The sequence below is a fragment of the Leopardus geoffroyi genome, chromosome B4 (genome assembly GCF_018350155.1).
Source record: "Leopardus geoffroyi isolate Oge1 chromosome B4, O.geoffroyi_Oge1_pat1.0, whole genome shotgun sequence".
Lineage (NCBI taxonomy): Eukaryota > Metazoa > Chordata > Mammalia > Carnivora > Felidae > Leopardus > Leopardus geoffroyi.
In genome coordinates this window covers 125674873-125688849 of record NC_059341.1, presented here as the reverse complement: position 1 = coordinate 125688849, position 13977 = coordinate 125674873, and the positions used below count along the sequence as shown (strand labels likewise).

Below are 13977 nucleotides of genomic sequence, written 5' to 3'. Positions count from 1 at the left end.
GAAAGGAGGATACTTGGCTTCAGAATTTAAATGAGAGGCATAATAACGACAGTAAAATAAGTGGGAGACACAGTGTTTAATATTGAGCCGTCTGTATTTAATGAATGATTAGTTGAACTAATGAAAATGAATTAACACTTTGCAAATGTGTTGTATTCCCAGAGTTTGTTTTGTAACTCGGTTGGTTTGAATTTGGGATGCATTCTCCCATAGAAACAATGTTATGATACTTAAGGGTCAAGAAATCCCACTAAGGCTGTTTACCCATAATGTAGCAATGAAATGTAAGAAAGTAATGGCATTGTGTAAGAATGCTTCAACATTTTTGAATACAGGTGTTTGAGGAAGTGACTTTAATTAGGAGAGAGAGCCCTTTCAAGGGCTTTCTGAGCCCTTTCAAGGATCATGGAGGGCATTGTGACTTTTTCAACATCTATTTTCATATTAAAATATATGCATTTCTGGGGCGCCTGGGTGGCTCAGTCAGTTAAGCTTCCAACTTCGGCTCACGTCATGATCTCACAGCTTGTGGGTTCAAACCCCTCATTAGGCTCTGTGCTGACAGCTTAGAGCCTGGAGCCGCCTTCGGATTCTGTGTCTCCCTCTCTCTCTGCCCCTCCCCTGCTCACGCTATGTCTCTGTCTCTCAAAAATAAACAAACATTAAAAAATTAAAATGTATGCATTTCTTTCTCTTGGTACAATCTTATACTATTCTTATCAGCAGGATCATTGTTTGCCTGGTAGGCAATTGATAACTGTTTTGTTTTCAGTTGGCTGGAAGGTAGAAACAACTCAAGATGGAAGGCTGGGGGAAAGTTCTCTTAAGTAATTGGAGGGGCGCCTGGGTGGCTCAGTCAGTTAAGCGGCCAACTTCGGCTCAGGTCATGACCTCGCGGTCCGTGAGTTCGAGCTCCGCATCAGGCTCTGTGCTGACAGCTCCGAGCCTGGAGCCTGCTTTGGATTCTGTGTCTCCCTCTCTCTGCCCCTCCCCTGCTCACATTCTGTCTCTGTCTCTCAAAAATGAAGAAACATTAAAAAAATTAAAAAATATCCACATGGGGGGCGCCTGGGTGGCTCAGTCGGTTGAGCATCCGACTTTGGCTCAGGTCATGATCTCGCAGTCTGTGAGTTCGAGCCCCGTGTCCGGTTCTGTGCTGACAGCTCGGAGCCTGGAGCCTGTTTCAGATTCTGTGTCTCCCTCTCTCTGACCCTCCCCTGTTCATGCTCTGTCTCTGTTTCAAAAATAAATAAACGTTAAAAAAAATTAAAAAAAGAAAGTAATTGGAAAAGAGTTCTAAGAGATGAACATGTCATAAACAGCAAACAAGTATTTACCACATGTATCAGTATTCAGATTAAAAAAAAAAAGATGATGTGCTAGGCTCTTGAGAGGTTTTCTATTTACACAGGGAGTGAGCTCTACACGGAGAAAGAAAAAGCACCACCTGGTAAGATGCCTTGGGTGTCAATGAAGGAGAGGGCTGTTCAGAGTAGAGAGTGATCTTTGGGGCCAGGGAGGAGGAAAGAAGAGCTTGAATCTGGCCTTTGGAAGAGGATTTCAGTCAAGAGAGGGCTGGGAGAGCGCACGAGGTGAAATTAACTGAATGGTACTTGACAGAAAATATAGAGAAAGGAAGAGACATGGTTTGAACATGATACCTAAGGAGAAAGAATACGGTGGGGAAACGGATGCTGGATGATTTCCCCCATGGAAGCTGTACAACGGCTCAGGAAAAGTTGGTGCTGGCTAGAGCCAACTAGGAATAATGGCCTTAAAGTCTCCAAGGGACCAGGCAGCACGCCATCAGAATTTCACAGGTGTTTGCAACTCAGGTTGTGCCTTAATATACCTAGGTGTTCCTATAGCATTTGTATAATTTTATCATACCCTGCCTGTTGTTTCTGGTAATGTGTTCTATTAGACAAACCCCACTGATAAAGAACTTCTGAAACCCTTGCCTTTGGGATAAGAAGACACCAAGTTCCGTTTGCCAGTACTCCCCATTGCTCCCCACTGCTTCTGTCTCTTCTTCCAATACCTTTCATTGTTGGACCCTGACCAAATCACTCATTCTCTGGGGCCCGCTTTCTTACCTCCAAATGAGAATCGAACTATATTACCTATTCCTTCCAAGTCTAAAAACTAGATTATCGAAATTTATGACAAATGGCTACTTCTGAAAAACACAGATGATTCCGTTATCCATTTTCTTCTCTAGAATTAGGTGACTCTGCGCTCAGAGCTGCTACGGGGCCAATGGGATTTATCTAGAAAAAAGTGGCGTGGCAAGCGTAGGCTTTTTCCCTCCAGTAAAAAAGCGGCGAGAGTCGCCGCGGCAAAAATCTGTTCGCTCCTATCTCCTTCGATTCAAAAGTCTGGGCAACCACAAGTAGATAAAACCCTATCGTTCCGCTCTCGAGGTGTCGTTTGGGGCGCTAACGACACGGACCAGCGTTAAGCATCCGGCTCCCTAACCGCAGACCTTAACACCCGCGGCCAGCACTGAGCAGCCGGACCCGCGCGAGGCTCTGCGGCTTCCCGTTGAGGCGCGGTGCGGCGGAAGCGGGGCAGCCACACTTCCGGTGGTTCACCCATGCGCTCGCCACACTTCCTGTTGATTCAGCCCCGCCGAGGGTTGGGCTGGGAGGAGGGCCGGCGGGTGGGCGGGAGGCTGCGGGGGTGGCGGCCTGTGGCCAGGCGTGGGCGCGCGCGGGGCCGCGGCGGGCACGGAGCGTCAGCCTCGTCGCTTCAGTCCCGAGCACCCTCGGCGGCCGCGCCTCCCGCCCTGCGTCCTCCGGTCCGGCTCCGCGCCACCATGCCCGCGGTGGACAAGCTCCTGCTGGAGGAGGCGTTGCAGGACAGCCCCCAGGTACCTCCCGCCGCTCCGGTCACCTCGCCCGGGGGCCGGAGGCCGGGGAGGCCCCTCAAGCCCCGGGATGAAGGCCTGGAGCACGCGGGGTGGGCCGGCCGGCCGGGAGGGGGCACCCCTCAGGCGGGGCTGGAGAACCCGGGAGAGCACCCGACGGCCGGAGTCTTTGTGGCGCGACCCCTTCCCAAAGTCAGCTGAAACTGACGCTGCCCGGCCTAAACTCCGGCTCCCCCGCTTCGCTGAGCGCCTCGGGCAGATAATTTAACCTTTTCGTGCTGCAGTTTTGTCATCTGTAACCCAGGGGTAATAATTGTATTCGCCTGGTAGAGTTGTCAGAATTAAGTAAGGGGAAAGCCTGTCAGGTTGTTAGCGGGCAACGTCTGGTAGAAAAGAAGTAGTCAATCTTAGTTATTATTATCCCCGCTACTACCACTGATGGGATAGGTCCTGGTGGATTTAGGGCCAAGATGGGAGGCAGAGAGCCCAGATCTCTTTCTCAGCGGTACCCTTCGGCACAGTTTTCCCATTTGTCAAGAGAAAATGACAGCACCTGCCCTATTTGTGGCACGGGGGAACTTATTAGCACGCTCGAGATGGAAGTTAAGTCCTTTGAGCTCTGCAGATGAAAGGGGCTGCGTAAATATGGCAGATGAGTGCAGAATGACATTAGTTTATAATCCAATGGGCTTCTCTTCAGGGAACTTTTGTTCCCCATTAGCATTTCCCCAGCTTCATATCCGCTCTCCTGGTTCTGAGTTGTTTAAACAAGTCTCTTTATGCCCAGGTGTCTCAACTCTTGAAAAATTCTTATGATATTAACCTGTTTTCTTTCTCTTTTCGGTTCCTTTCCTTTTTCTTCTTAGCAGATTGAACTCCTGGTTCAATGACCTTTTGATGGACTTAGCTACACCCACTCTGCATCTTGCCAGTTCAGAATAAGTAGTAAAAGGGCTACGTGCTTAGTTTTCTTCTGCCCACCCCCCCCTTTTTTTTTTTTTTTTTTTATCTTTAGGTAGGCAACTGAGAAACTTGATCAAGCTGTGACTTTTTTTTTTTTTTTTAATTGGCATCCGCTGGTCTGATGGACTTTTCAAAGGGCTCTTTGAAGGCTTCAGACTGGTGGCATTTTAATGGGACCAAAGCTCTTTGGAGAAGTCATTTTGTGCATCCTCACACATAGTGTGAGATGTGAAGATAATAAGGTAGAATTTAGGATTTCCATTTGCTTTGTAGTTGGAGAAACTGAGTGCAAAGATCTCTTGCTTTCCTAACTGATCATGATGATGGGCTGAGCCAGGTCAGAGAGGTTGTACTAACTGACTCTCCATGTTGCTGGTAAGTCACATGCTGCATTTTTGCCTCTCGCATAAGTGAACAGGCACAATTTCTGAGTCGTTTACAGGGTTTGCTCAGCAGTGAGGCAAGCAAGTCAGGAAACCTGGGTCCTGATTCTTGCTCTCCCACTGACTCGTCGTGTGACTGGGGCATGTCAGCCATCTCCACCCTGTGACTGAGTCCGTTTTCTCATCTGCAGAATGAGGGACCTGGAGCAGATGACCTCTAAGGGGCTTTCGAAGCTTAAAATTCTATCATAGTGCATGGCTTATAACTTTGAGCTTGTTATGTGAAAGAGGAGGTTGTGTGGCATTGCCCTTCCTATGTGATGTTCCTCTTCACGTGGGGAAGTTGCTACTGCCTTTGGGAGTTGGGTGTAACCCTGCTGGGGTTCTTCACGAGGTTGTTCAGTGGAAGCTAACTTTCAAGAAGGTCTTTGATACTCATCAGAATATATTTATTTAGCAGTCTTATAGGGGGCATGTGCCTAAAGCGGCCTTTCTTCCAAGGAGGCTCATAGATTTGGAACTGGAGAGAAGCTAATCAGAGTCCTTCATTTTATGTGTGCAGAGTAAAAACAGTAACAAATCCCTATATGACACATGCATTTTGTGTGCCAGGCACCATTCTAAATCCTTCACCTGTATTAATTCACTTCATGTTCCCGACAGTCTTTTGAAGTAGTAGGCTTCCTATTAAAAGTACCAAGGAGCAGAGAAGTTAAATAACTTGCCCCAGATTATACACACTGCAGCGGCCGAGCCAGGATTGGAACCAGGGAGTCTGAGTATATTGTTCAAGTTGACCCAGCTACCTGGCACCTGGATTTTCTGTCATCGGTGACCTAAAATGTTTTTCCGCTGAAAGGAAAAGGTCCTGAGAAACCATCTATCGTTTGTTTGTTCTAGTTTTCTGAAGAGTAGTTATGAGGGTTGCCACAGCAGCCTGTGCAGGATTGATTAGTGAACACAAAAGCTTTTGTATTTGAACTCAGTGACCCAAGAAGAGCTGCATAGCAGTTGACCTCCCTTAGACACATCTATTCATTTCCTCCTTTTTAGTTCTGCGGGGTGTATTGTAAGACCCCGTCTGCGCACACACACGTTATTTCTAGTTACATCTGATATGTGAGATGCACAGTGTTTTAGGGACTAACATACTTGTCTCCACGGCCGATTACGAGCCTCTGCTCCTTGCCAGGCTCTGCTAGATGCCGGGAATATAGTGACATGGTAAGAATGCCTGCCCGCCACTGGTGCGCAGTCTGTTCCGGGAGACAGATAAGGACTGATGCGGGCAGCTGCAGCCCCCAGGGGCTTACTGTCTTTTGCGTGATAGCTAGCTTTTGAGATAAGGTGCAGACAAAGGCACTATTGCTCGCTGTTTTCTTGATTTTTGTTTGTTTGTTTCCTTTGCCCTTGGCATAACTGAAGCCCAGAGAAATTAAAGACTTAGTTCTGAGCTTATGCAGTGAGTGGCTCAACTGGGAACGGCCGTCCTTGACCAAGCCAGGCTTTTCTTTCCTCAAGCAAGATGCCTCAAAACAGCCTGTGGTTATGTCTTCTTTGTGAAGAACAATGCATGTATTTTACAATCAGAGTTATTAAGGCTGTGCCGTTATATAATCAGATACTATTCTGGGGAGTCAAACATGTCTGGGACTCTTTTATTAGGGAACAGCCAGTTTCTTTAAGATGGAGGGGTGATGTGGAGCCGAGGCTGTATCCTTGGGGTGTCTGGTTTGGTTTTTCTGGCTGGACATACTCTTAAGAGTGCAGAGTAGTAGAGAAAGGATGGGATTGAAATCCTGATTCTGCCACTGTTACGTTATGCAGGTTACTCAACCTCTCTGAGCTTGTGTTTTGACATGTGCAAAATTAGAATAAAAGTAATTACTTAATGGGCTTCTTATGAAGAATAAATAACATGCTAAAGTTATTTATGCCTGCTTGTCATAGTCATGCCATAAATGATTGCTGTTATCTTTATAAGTGGCATGCACCATCGTCTTTCAGACTTTTAAGTAGAGTCTTTGATGTCTGATGTACCTGTGCCTGGTGCTTGGTCTCATTCCTTATGACTAAGAACAGTCCTGTTGTTCCAAATATAAATTTAAGCAGATATGGAGCTGATAATGTGGGTATCAAAACAGTGCCTAAGATAGCTGGGTGTATTTTTCAGCTGTGACCATGACCTAGTTAAATTAGAAGGACTGGATTTTTCTTGCCAGTGCTAATGGGGGTCATGGTAAACATGTCCAGAGTGTAAGGAAACAAAACAAAACTCTTCTGATACAAGTCTTTAGCAGTTATTATAGGTGAGAGCGTGGCAGTAGGATGACCAAAGGGAAGCCAGCTCCAGGCAGGAAGGACTTGGGCTGTGGACCACAGAGCATGGCCACTGGTAAAGCTCAGCCTGCTGGGTGACAGGTACAGCCTCCTGCGGCGGAGGAAGCATGGCCATCGGTGCCAGACAAACCTGGATTTACATCCCAGCCCTGCTGCTTCCCCATCACGGGAGGTTGAGCAAGTTTCTTAACCTTGATGAGCCTTAGTTTTATCGTCTGTGAAAGGGGTTACGTATCCATGGTATCTGTCTCCTAAAGTTGTTGGAAGGATTCAGTGAAATAACAAATATTTAATGCCCACCACAGTGTCTCACACCTAGGAGGTACAGAGTAAAGGAGTTTTCGTTTTTTTTTCCTGTTCTCTTTGTGGAGGACATTTACACAAGCCTTCTCTTTTCATCTTACCTATCATTTTCCACTCAATTTTATTCCTAAGAGTTTTGAAAACAAGGAGTAGGACTTGACTAAATGGATATTTGTAGTATTTTAAAAAATTAAATATCCTCAATCCAGTTGTATCATTCTTCTCAATATCCTAGACATGGTAGGTACAGCGAAGAAAGATACCAGGATCATAATAGACATGGGTGAGTTCCTACAGCATTGACACCATGACTACAAAAAGATGAAAAGGTCCTTCACTCTTAGATAACATTTATAGATAACCATTGCTGTGGTGTTAAAGTGAAATCACACACAGACCCGTGCTCCTTTCCTTTCCGAGTCTCCCAGAGGCTTCGTCTGTAGCTGCTCTCGGTATCTTCAGCAAACTCTGCTCTCAGTTAACAAAATGAAATCCTACGTGTAAAGCCTTTATTATCTTTAGTAAGTAATCAGCTCTCATTATCGTCATAATCAGTGTCATCTGCTGTCACTATAGGTCACACAGTAGTAGGCACTTTATGTATATTCATGATCTCAGTAACCCTGCAAATTAGTGTCAGAGCTTGAATTTGGACTCAGCACTGACATGGTCCCCCAAGGTGCTCCCAGGTCCTTTGAGAGGTGCAGCAGGCTATAAGCTCCTGGAGAACAAAGAGTCGATTCTAATCACCTTTGAATCCCAGTTCCCAGCACAATGTTTTGTCAGATGAAGGCAGAGACGCATGCATCAATGAATGAATGCAGTCTTTTTTTATTTTCCAAAATAAAAATTATATTTATTTAAATTTAAGTTTTATTTATTTATTTTGAGAGAGAGAGCATGAGCAGGGGAGGGAGGGAGGGAGAGAGAGAGAGAGAGAGAGAGAGAGAGAATATCTCAAGCAGGCTCTGTGCTGTCAGCGCTTGATGTGGGTTGAACTCACCAACCCTGAGATCATGACCTGAGCTGAAACCAAGAGTTGGATGCTTAACTGACTGAGCCACCCAGGCGCCCCTGAAAAAAAGTATATTTTGAGAAGACAGAATGAAGAGTTCTAACCCAGTGTTTTTCACCTACTGGTTGACATCCATGAGTCAATTATGAGATCCAGTGAGTCACAATCATGATTTTTGTTTACAAATGGAATAGAATAGAAGAAATCAGCGCATATGCGTACTAATGACGAACATTGGTAAAATGTGTTGCGCACCATCGTTTTTCATTTTAAAAAGTTTGATGGACTCTGCTTTAGCACGCGAATTACACACTGTAGGAACTCTGATATTTTGCTGTCATTGAGAGCTTTTTAAAAACCTATCCGACATCTTCCTTATTGCTTCTGGTCCCTCTGTTAAAAAGGACTGATAGTAAAGAGAGTATACTGGTCTCGGAGCAGGTATTTTTAGCCTTAAAGGCCTCAGGCAAAGCCAGGACAAGTGTGTGTTACTGTGAAGCGTACCAGAGTTTGTGGAACAAGATCAAGGGTAGACTGAACCACCCAAACGCCCAGATAATTGAGGGTGCTTGGAGGCTGATTATTGCTCTCTTACCTGAGCTGAGAAAAAGAAGGAATTGAAATTCATTTTGCAGGGAAATAATGAGCCTTAAGAGGGTGTTCTTTGTAACGTGCTTTGATACCATCTTATTAAAAGCATTTCTGTAACTCACTGTTCATTCTGTGCCTCATGGGTTATTCTCAGAGATTCCATTGTCCCTGGCATAATATTTTAAATTCCCACTGTGCTGGACACAGTAAGTAAAGTCCCCTGAGTAGATATAGTCACTTATGTGACACCTTGATACTTCTTTAGATGCCATCAATATGTAAATATTTCTTCAGAGTTCATCATGTGTCGGGCTCTGTGCATAAGAACGATAGGAAATACCTTTCATCTGGTGACATTGTTCAGCTGCTCCAGGGCACTGAGTGGTTTAGTCTTCGTAAAGGGAACTGAGTTCACGTTCTTGTTAAGTTGCTGTCTCGGTGTTGTGCCCAGATCTGCTGGTGGACCCAGGGTAGATCTGGAAATTTCCTGGCTATGAGTTTTAAATTGGTTGAATAAAAGACGACAAAAGACATGAAAATTGACCATAGTGTCTGAAGAGGAAAGAATGACACACTCCTGCAAGATGTCCAAGACTGCAGAAAACCAGACAGATGGCTAGCTGTTGGGGTGGTATACTGCTGGGCGTCCACACCCCAGGTAAACACGCAGGCCTGACGTTGTGTTCAGTTTATGGGCTGGAAAGGAGAGGCTGCCTTTTTACCTCTTTCTTCTTTTTTTTTTTTTAATTTTTTTTATTTAATTGCATAGACTCTCCTGATGCTTAGGTAGGGGCTAAGTTGAAACAGTAATGGTGCTGGAGTCTTAACTCTTTAAAAATTGGCTTTCCTTCTCTGGCCTCGACACTCGAATTATATTGTTTGTCCCTGCGTTGTAGTCTGAAGGATTAGAAAAGAAGTTCTAATGCCTTTTTTCTTTAAACATTTATTTATTTTTGAGAGAGCATGAGAGGGGGAAGAGCAGAGAGAGAGAGGGGACACAGAACCTGAAGCAGGCTCCAGGCTCTGAGCTGTCAGCACAGGGGCTTGAGCCTGCGAACCTCGAGATCATGACCTGAGCTGAAGTCAGAGGCTTAACCAACTGAGCCACCCAAGCGCCCCTAGAAAAGCAGTTCTAAATTAAAGCTCCAGGAATCAACTCTTCCTACTATTATCAGTAAAAGAATGAAGCCAGAGAACAGGCCCCTCTCCACATTTCAGAGGTGTGTGTTTTCTACCTCCTTTGTAACTTTTCTACTTAGAAATAAAGTCGACTTCATTTCTTCTTTTCTTGTAGACTCGCTCTTTACTGAGTGTTTTTGAAGAAGATGCTGGCACCCTCACGGATTATACCAACCAGCTGCTCCAGGCGATGCAGCGCGTCTACGGAGCCCAGGTATCCACAGCTGCGCCCTCACCTGGGGGGGGGGAGTAGGAGCCCCCTGCCCTCATCTTGAACTTCTCTCAGGAGGTTGAGGAATTTGAGTCAGAACAACACCGTTTAAAATTTGGAAATAAAATCAGAATTGCTTCCGTTCACTTTCAAAAACCGAGGACAATCTGTTTTCATTGCTTAAGAAAGAGTGTAATTTTCCTGTGACTAGTAAAACCAGTAGAGAAGGACCATGTCACTGGTTTTAGTTTTGTTTTTTGTTTTTTTTGTTTGTTTTTTTTTTTTAATTCAGCCCCACAGGGAAACATTTGAATCTCCTCTTCCTACTTGTGAATGCGGGAGGTCAGTATTCTGAGACATGCTCTTTGTCTTTCTCCTAAATGGGAGTCTTAGATGTCAGTGCAGGCGGCTAGAGAGGCTCTTTTCAAGTGCTTCCTCTGAAAAGACTTGAGTCACACTTGTGAAACTGTTGGGCGGCTTCTTTGTTTTGAGGAACAGATCTCTCTGACTTGCAAAAGAACGCAAAATAAATTGCTGAGTAGCAAAAGTGAATCTTTTCAAGATCAAGAAGTGTCCATGTATGTTACTTTCTCAGGGAAGGCTTGCGAATTGCTTAAAATGTTCAGTGTCACACATCAAAATATGGCAGCTGATGCTTTTGATTATTGATTCCTTGCCGACTTAAATCTATGTGTGTTAATGTTTCTTTTTCTCACTAATGACCTCTAAAGAAATGCCCCATTCAGTATATAATATGTATACATTAATAATAGTGTATAGTCAGTTATTATTATATAGCTCTTAACATTCATATATGATGATTTGTTATTGTCATTGTTTTATTAGTGCTTGCCATCAAGTTGCTTACATTTGGGGTGGAGGACAGAGAAAACAATTATCTAAGAGTGTTTGCACCACTAGGAAAGGAGGTCACCTAACCCTGAGGAATTGTGCTCAGCACCCAAAGAGAGGATGATGGTGGTCGTTGACATTGACTGAACATTTCAGGACTTTTACATGGATATTTTGTTTAAATTCCCCAGCAACTCTGTGAGATGGGCATTGTTGTCATTGTCCTCATTTTATAGTTTAGGAGACTGAAGGATTCCAACGACCAGGACCATGACCAAGTGCACCCTGTTCATACGTGGCAGAGCAAGTCCACCTGAAGCCAGAGCCCAAACTCTCAGCCACTGAGCATGGGGTGGCCTGAACTAGAAAGTGGCAGTAGAAGTGGAAAGAAGTGGATGAAATTCAGAGGTGTTTAGGTGGCGGGTTGGTGATTGATTGGATGTGAAGGGGTCAGATGTGTAAAGGATGAGTCAGGAATGATGTCCAGGTCTTTGACTTGAACAACAGGGTGGATGGTTGGGAGCACAGAGGAAGAGATGGAAGGGGTGTGTGTGTGTGTGTGTGTGTGTGTGTGTGTGTGTGTGTGTGTCAGGAATGACAGGGATGCCGGTCATAATTCTTTCTTGAAAGGCTGATTTGGGATGTCCAAAGTGGAGAAAGAGCTTGTTGAAAGTTCAGATCTAGAGTTCAGGCTGGAGATACAGAGTTGCAAACTAGACTGTATTATATACAAGTACAACTTAATTGGAACTAATTACAAAACCCAAACAAATCATGTGCTTTTGTGTGATTTTACTTATTTGGCTGAGACATTCAGAAACTGGGGACATATTATTTTGATTTTTTTAAACCGTACTTATTTATATTGTATGTTTTTATATTTTTCTCTACATAGTCAAAATTTAAGAAAATAGGATTTTTTTTTAAGTTTATTTCTGAGAGAGAGAGAGAGAGAGAGAGAGAGTGAGCATGAGCGAGGGAGGAGCAGAGAGAGGGAGACACAGAATCCAAAGCAGGCTCCAGGCTCTGAGTTGTCAACACAGAGCCCGATGCGGGGCTCGAACTCGTGAACTGCGAGATCATGACCTGAGCTAAAGTCGGACGCTCAACCGACTGAGCCACCCAGGCACCCCCAAAAATAGGACTTTTTTTTAACTGGACTTAACACCTGAACTTGCTGTTCAGTAATTTGAATATCATCATTAAATGATTTACCTCTTGTAAAGGTTCAGGATCCCAAAGACTTAGGGATTGTGTTTCTGTCACTTCAAGAGTCTCTATTCTGCCTTTCCACGTCTGTCAGAGTCATTTACTTGGAGATGTCCAAATGCTTTCTTTACGTGTTTTTTCTTTTGAGCCAGAAAACTACATTTTGCCAAAATTAAGTGGGTCGTACATTCCAAGAGTCTGTACACTGGCTTTTAATTCACACCACATGATCAGCACACGGGTCCTCTACTGGCCAGAAACCCTTCCTCCTGCCTCGGCATTTCCTGCAGCAGAGGCTCGCGGGAACGGCCAGTCAGTGGTGCCAAACTCAGCGACAGAGCCTAGCAGCGGCCGTCAGCATCCAGATCGTTTGGGTCAGCGTCAGTTGGTTTCCAGGTCTATTTGAACTCTTAGGTGTTTTGTTTTGTTTCTTTTAATTAAAAAAAAGAACTTTTCTGACCCTTGGATCAGTTTGTGTGTGTGTGTGTGTATACACATGTGGATGATGTGTGTGTGTATAGTAATAACCTATCTGTTTTCATTTAACTTTTTCCCCGAGTTGTGTTTTGTTTATTTAACATTATTCCTTACATATTTTATACCTAGACATGGCAGATTAAATTAATAGGGTTTTATAATCTTTTTAACAACACAGGCACTTAGCAAGATGTTTTTTTATTATATTTTAAAAAACCAGATTTATGCGGCTGATAAAAGATAAATGTTTATGAGAGATACTTTGAATCAGACCAGTTGGTAAATTTCTGTATTCTGCTAGGAGGAATGCCCTTGGACCTCAGTTTCAGAAAGAGGAAGAGTGAGAAAAACTAGAGGAAAGTTATGTGAACAGTTGTGCTGATTGTCACTGCTTTGGGGGAAATGTTGAATTTCGACTTAAGCGGTAGAATGAAGCCGTGGTCTCCGAGCTGTTCTCAGCAGTTTACATGAGTCCCTGAAGTCACATCTGGTCTCTTAACTGTCAGACGTGCCTTTGCACATTGTGAGAACTAAGGACCTCATTGTGAGTCATTTGAGTGAAGGAAGCAGCACTAACACAGCAGAGATGGGTTACTTAAAAACATGTGCTGTCCTGCAAATTGTTGGCTAACTACATTGAAAGTCTCCATAATGTCTGAATACATGCTCATGTACATGTACTCTGTCAATCTCAAATTTTGCATTTAATACATTTGGTATACAGAATAACATATACAATCAAATAGATCTGCCATAATTTTGTCTCTTTCTTGGAGAGGTTAAAAATTTTTAAATCTTTGGGGTGCCAGGGTGGCTCAGTCGTTGTTTGACTCTTGATTTCAGCTCAGGTCAGGATCCCACGGTTCGTGAGATCGAGCCCCGAGTTGGACTCTGCACTGACAATACGGACCCTGCTTGGGATTCTCCCTCCCTCTCTCTTTGCCTCCCCCCACAAAAATACAAAACAAAATAGTAGGCTATTAAGTTTTGGGGGAATTAAAAGATTTTGGGCTGCGTGGTGCAGGGCCGGTCCCTCTAACCCCTCCGTTGTTCAAGGGTCCAGAGTATAGAGATATCAAGTTAAGGAACCTAATGTACCTACTGGGAAACAAAATGAGAGGAGTGCACTTCCAGGAGTGTGAGCTTGTAATAGGGATGGGGATGGATTTGGAAGGCAGGTAGGGTCAGAGCTGCGTATTTTAGTAATAGAAATAAATAGTAGTCTCCATTTGTTGGGCACATAAACATACCACACACTAGGCTAAGCATTTCCTTTGTAGAGTCTCATTTAGCTTTCACAAGAAAGGAGCTACTCTAGCATGTGTTTGCAGATCAGTTTATGTGGCTTGCCTAAGGTCACAGTGGCACAACTGGAATTTGCACTCGGGTCTTTGACACCAAAACCCGCACTCTCACTCTGAACCACTGCACTGGACTCTTTGGACGTACCGGTCTCCGGAAGTGGCGGCAGAGGCTAAGGAAGTAGGAGCGTTCAGAGGTTGTTCTTGTCATCGTAGAATAACCCCCCACTCTAGAACAGCCGAGCCGCTTTGTAGCACGGTGGTCCCCCTTCAGCTGCGGGCTC

At 44.4% G+C, this 13977-nt stretch overlaps 1 protein-coding gene across 4 annotated transcripts in view; it reads left to right on the top strand.

The window, feature by feature from the left end:
• The first annotated feature begins 2651 nt into the window (after positions 1-2651).
• The window catches only part of APPL2 (adaptor protein, phosphotyrosine interacting with PH domain and leucine zipper 2), a 54773-nt gene continuing 43447 nt past the window's right edge, over positions 2652-13977 (top strand). The window contains exons 1-2 of one of the 4 annotated variants that reach the window (XM_045466612.1): positions 2652-2872; positions 9759-9857. In XM_045466612.1, coding sequence (XP_045322568.1) covers positions 2819-2872; positions 9759-9857 — 153 coding nt within the window. In that variant the 5' untranslated portion in view covers positions 2652-2818. Of the gene's footprint in view, positions 2873-9758; positions 9858-12288; positions 12330-13977 lie in introns of those variants that run through there. The other 3 variants (XM_045466610.1, XM_045466611.1, XM_045466613.1) reach the window with 3 other exon arrangements.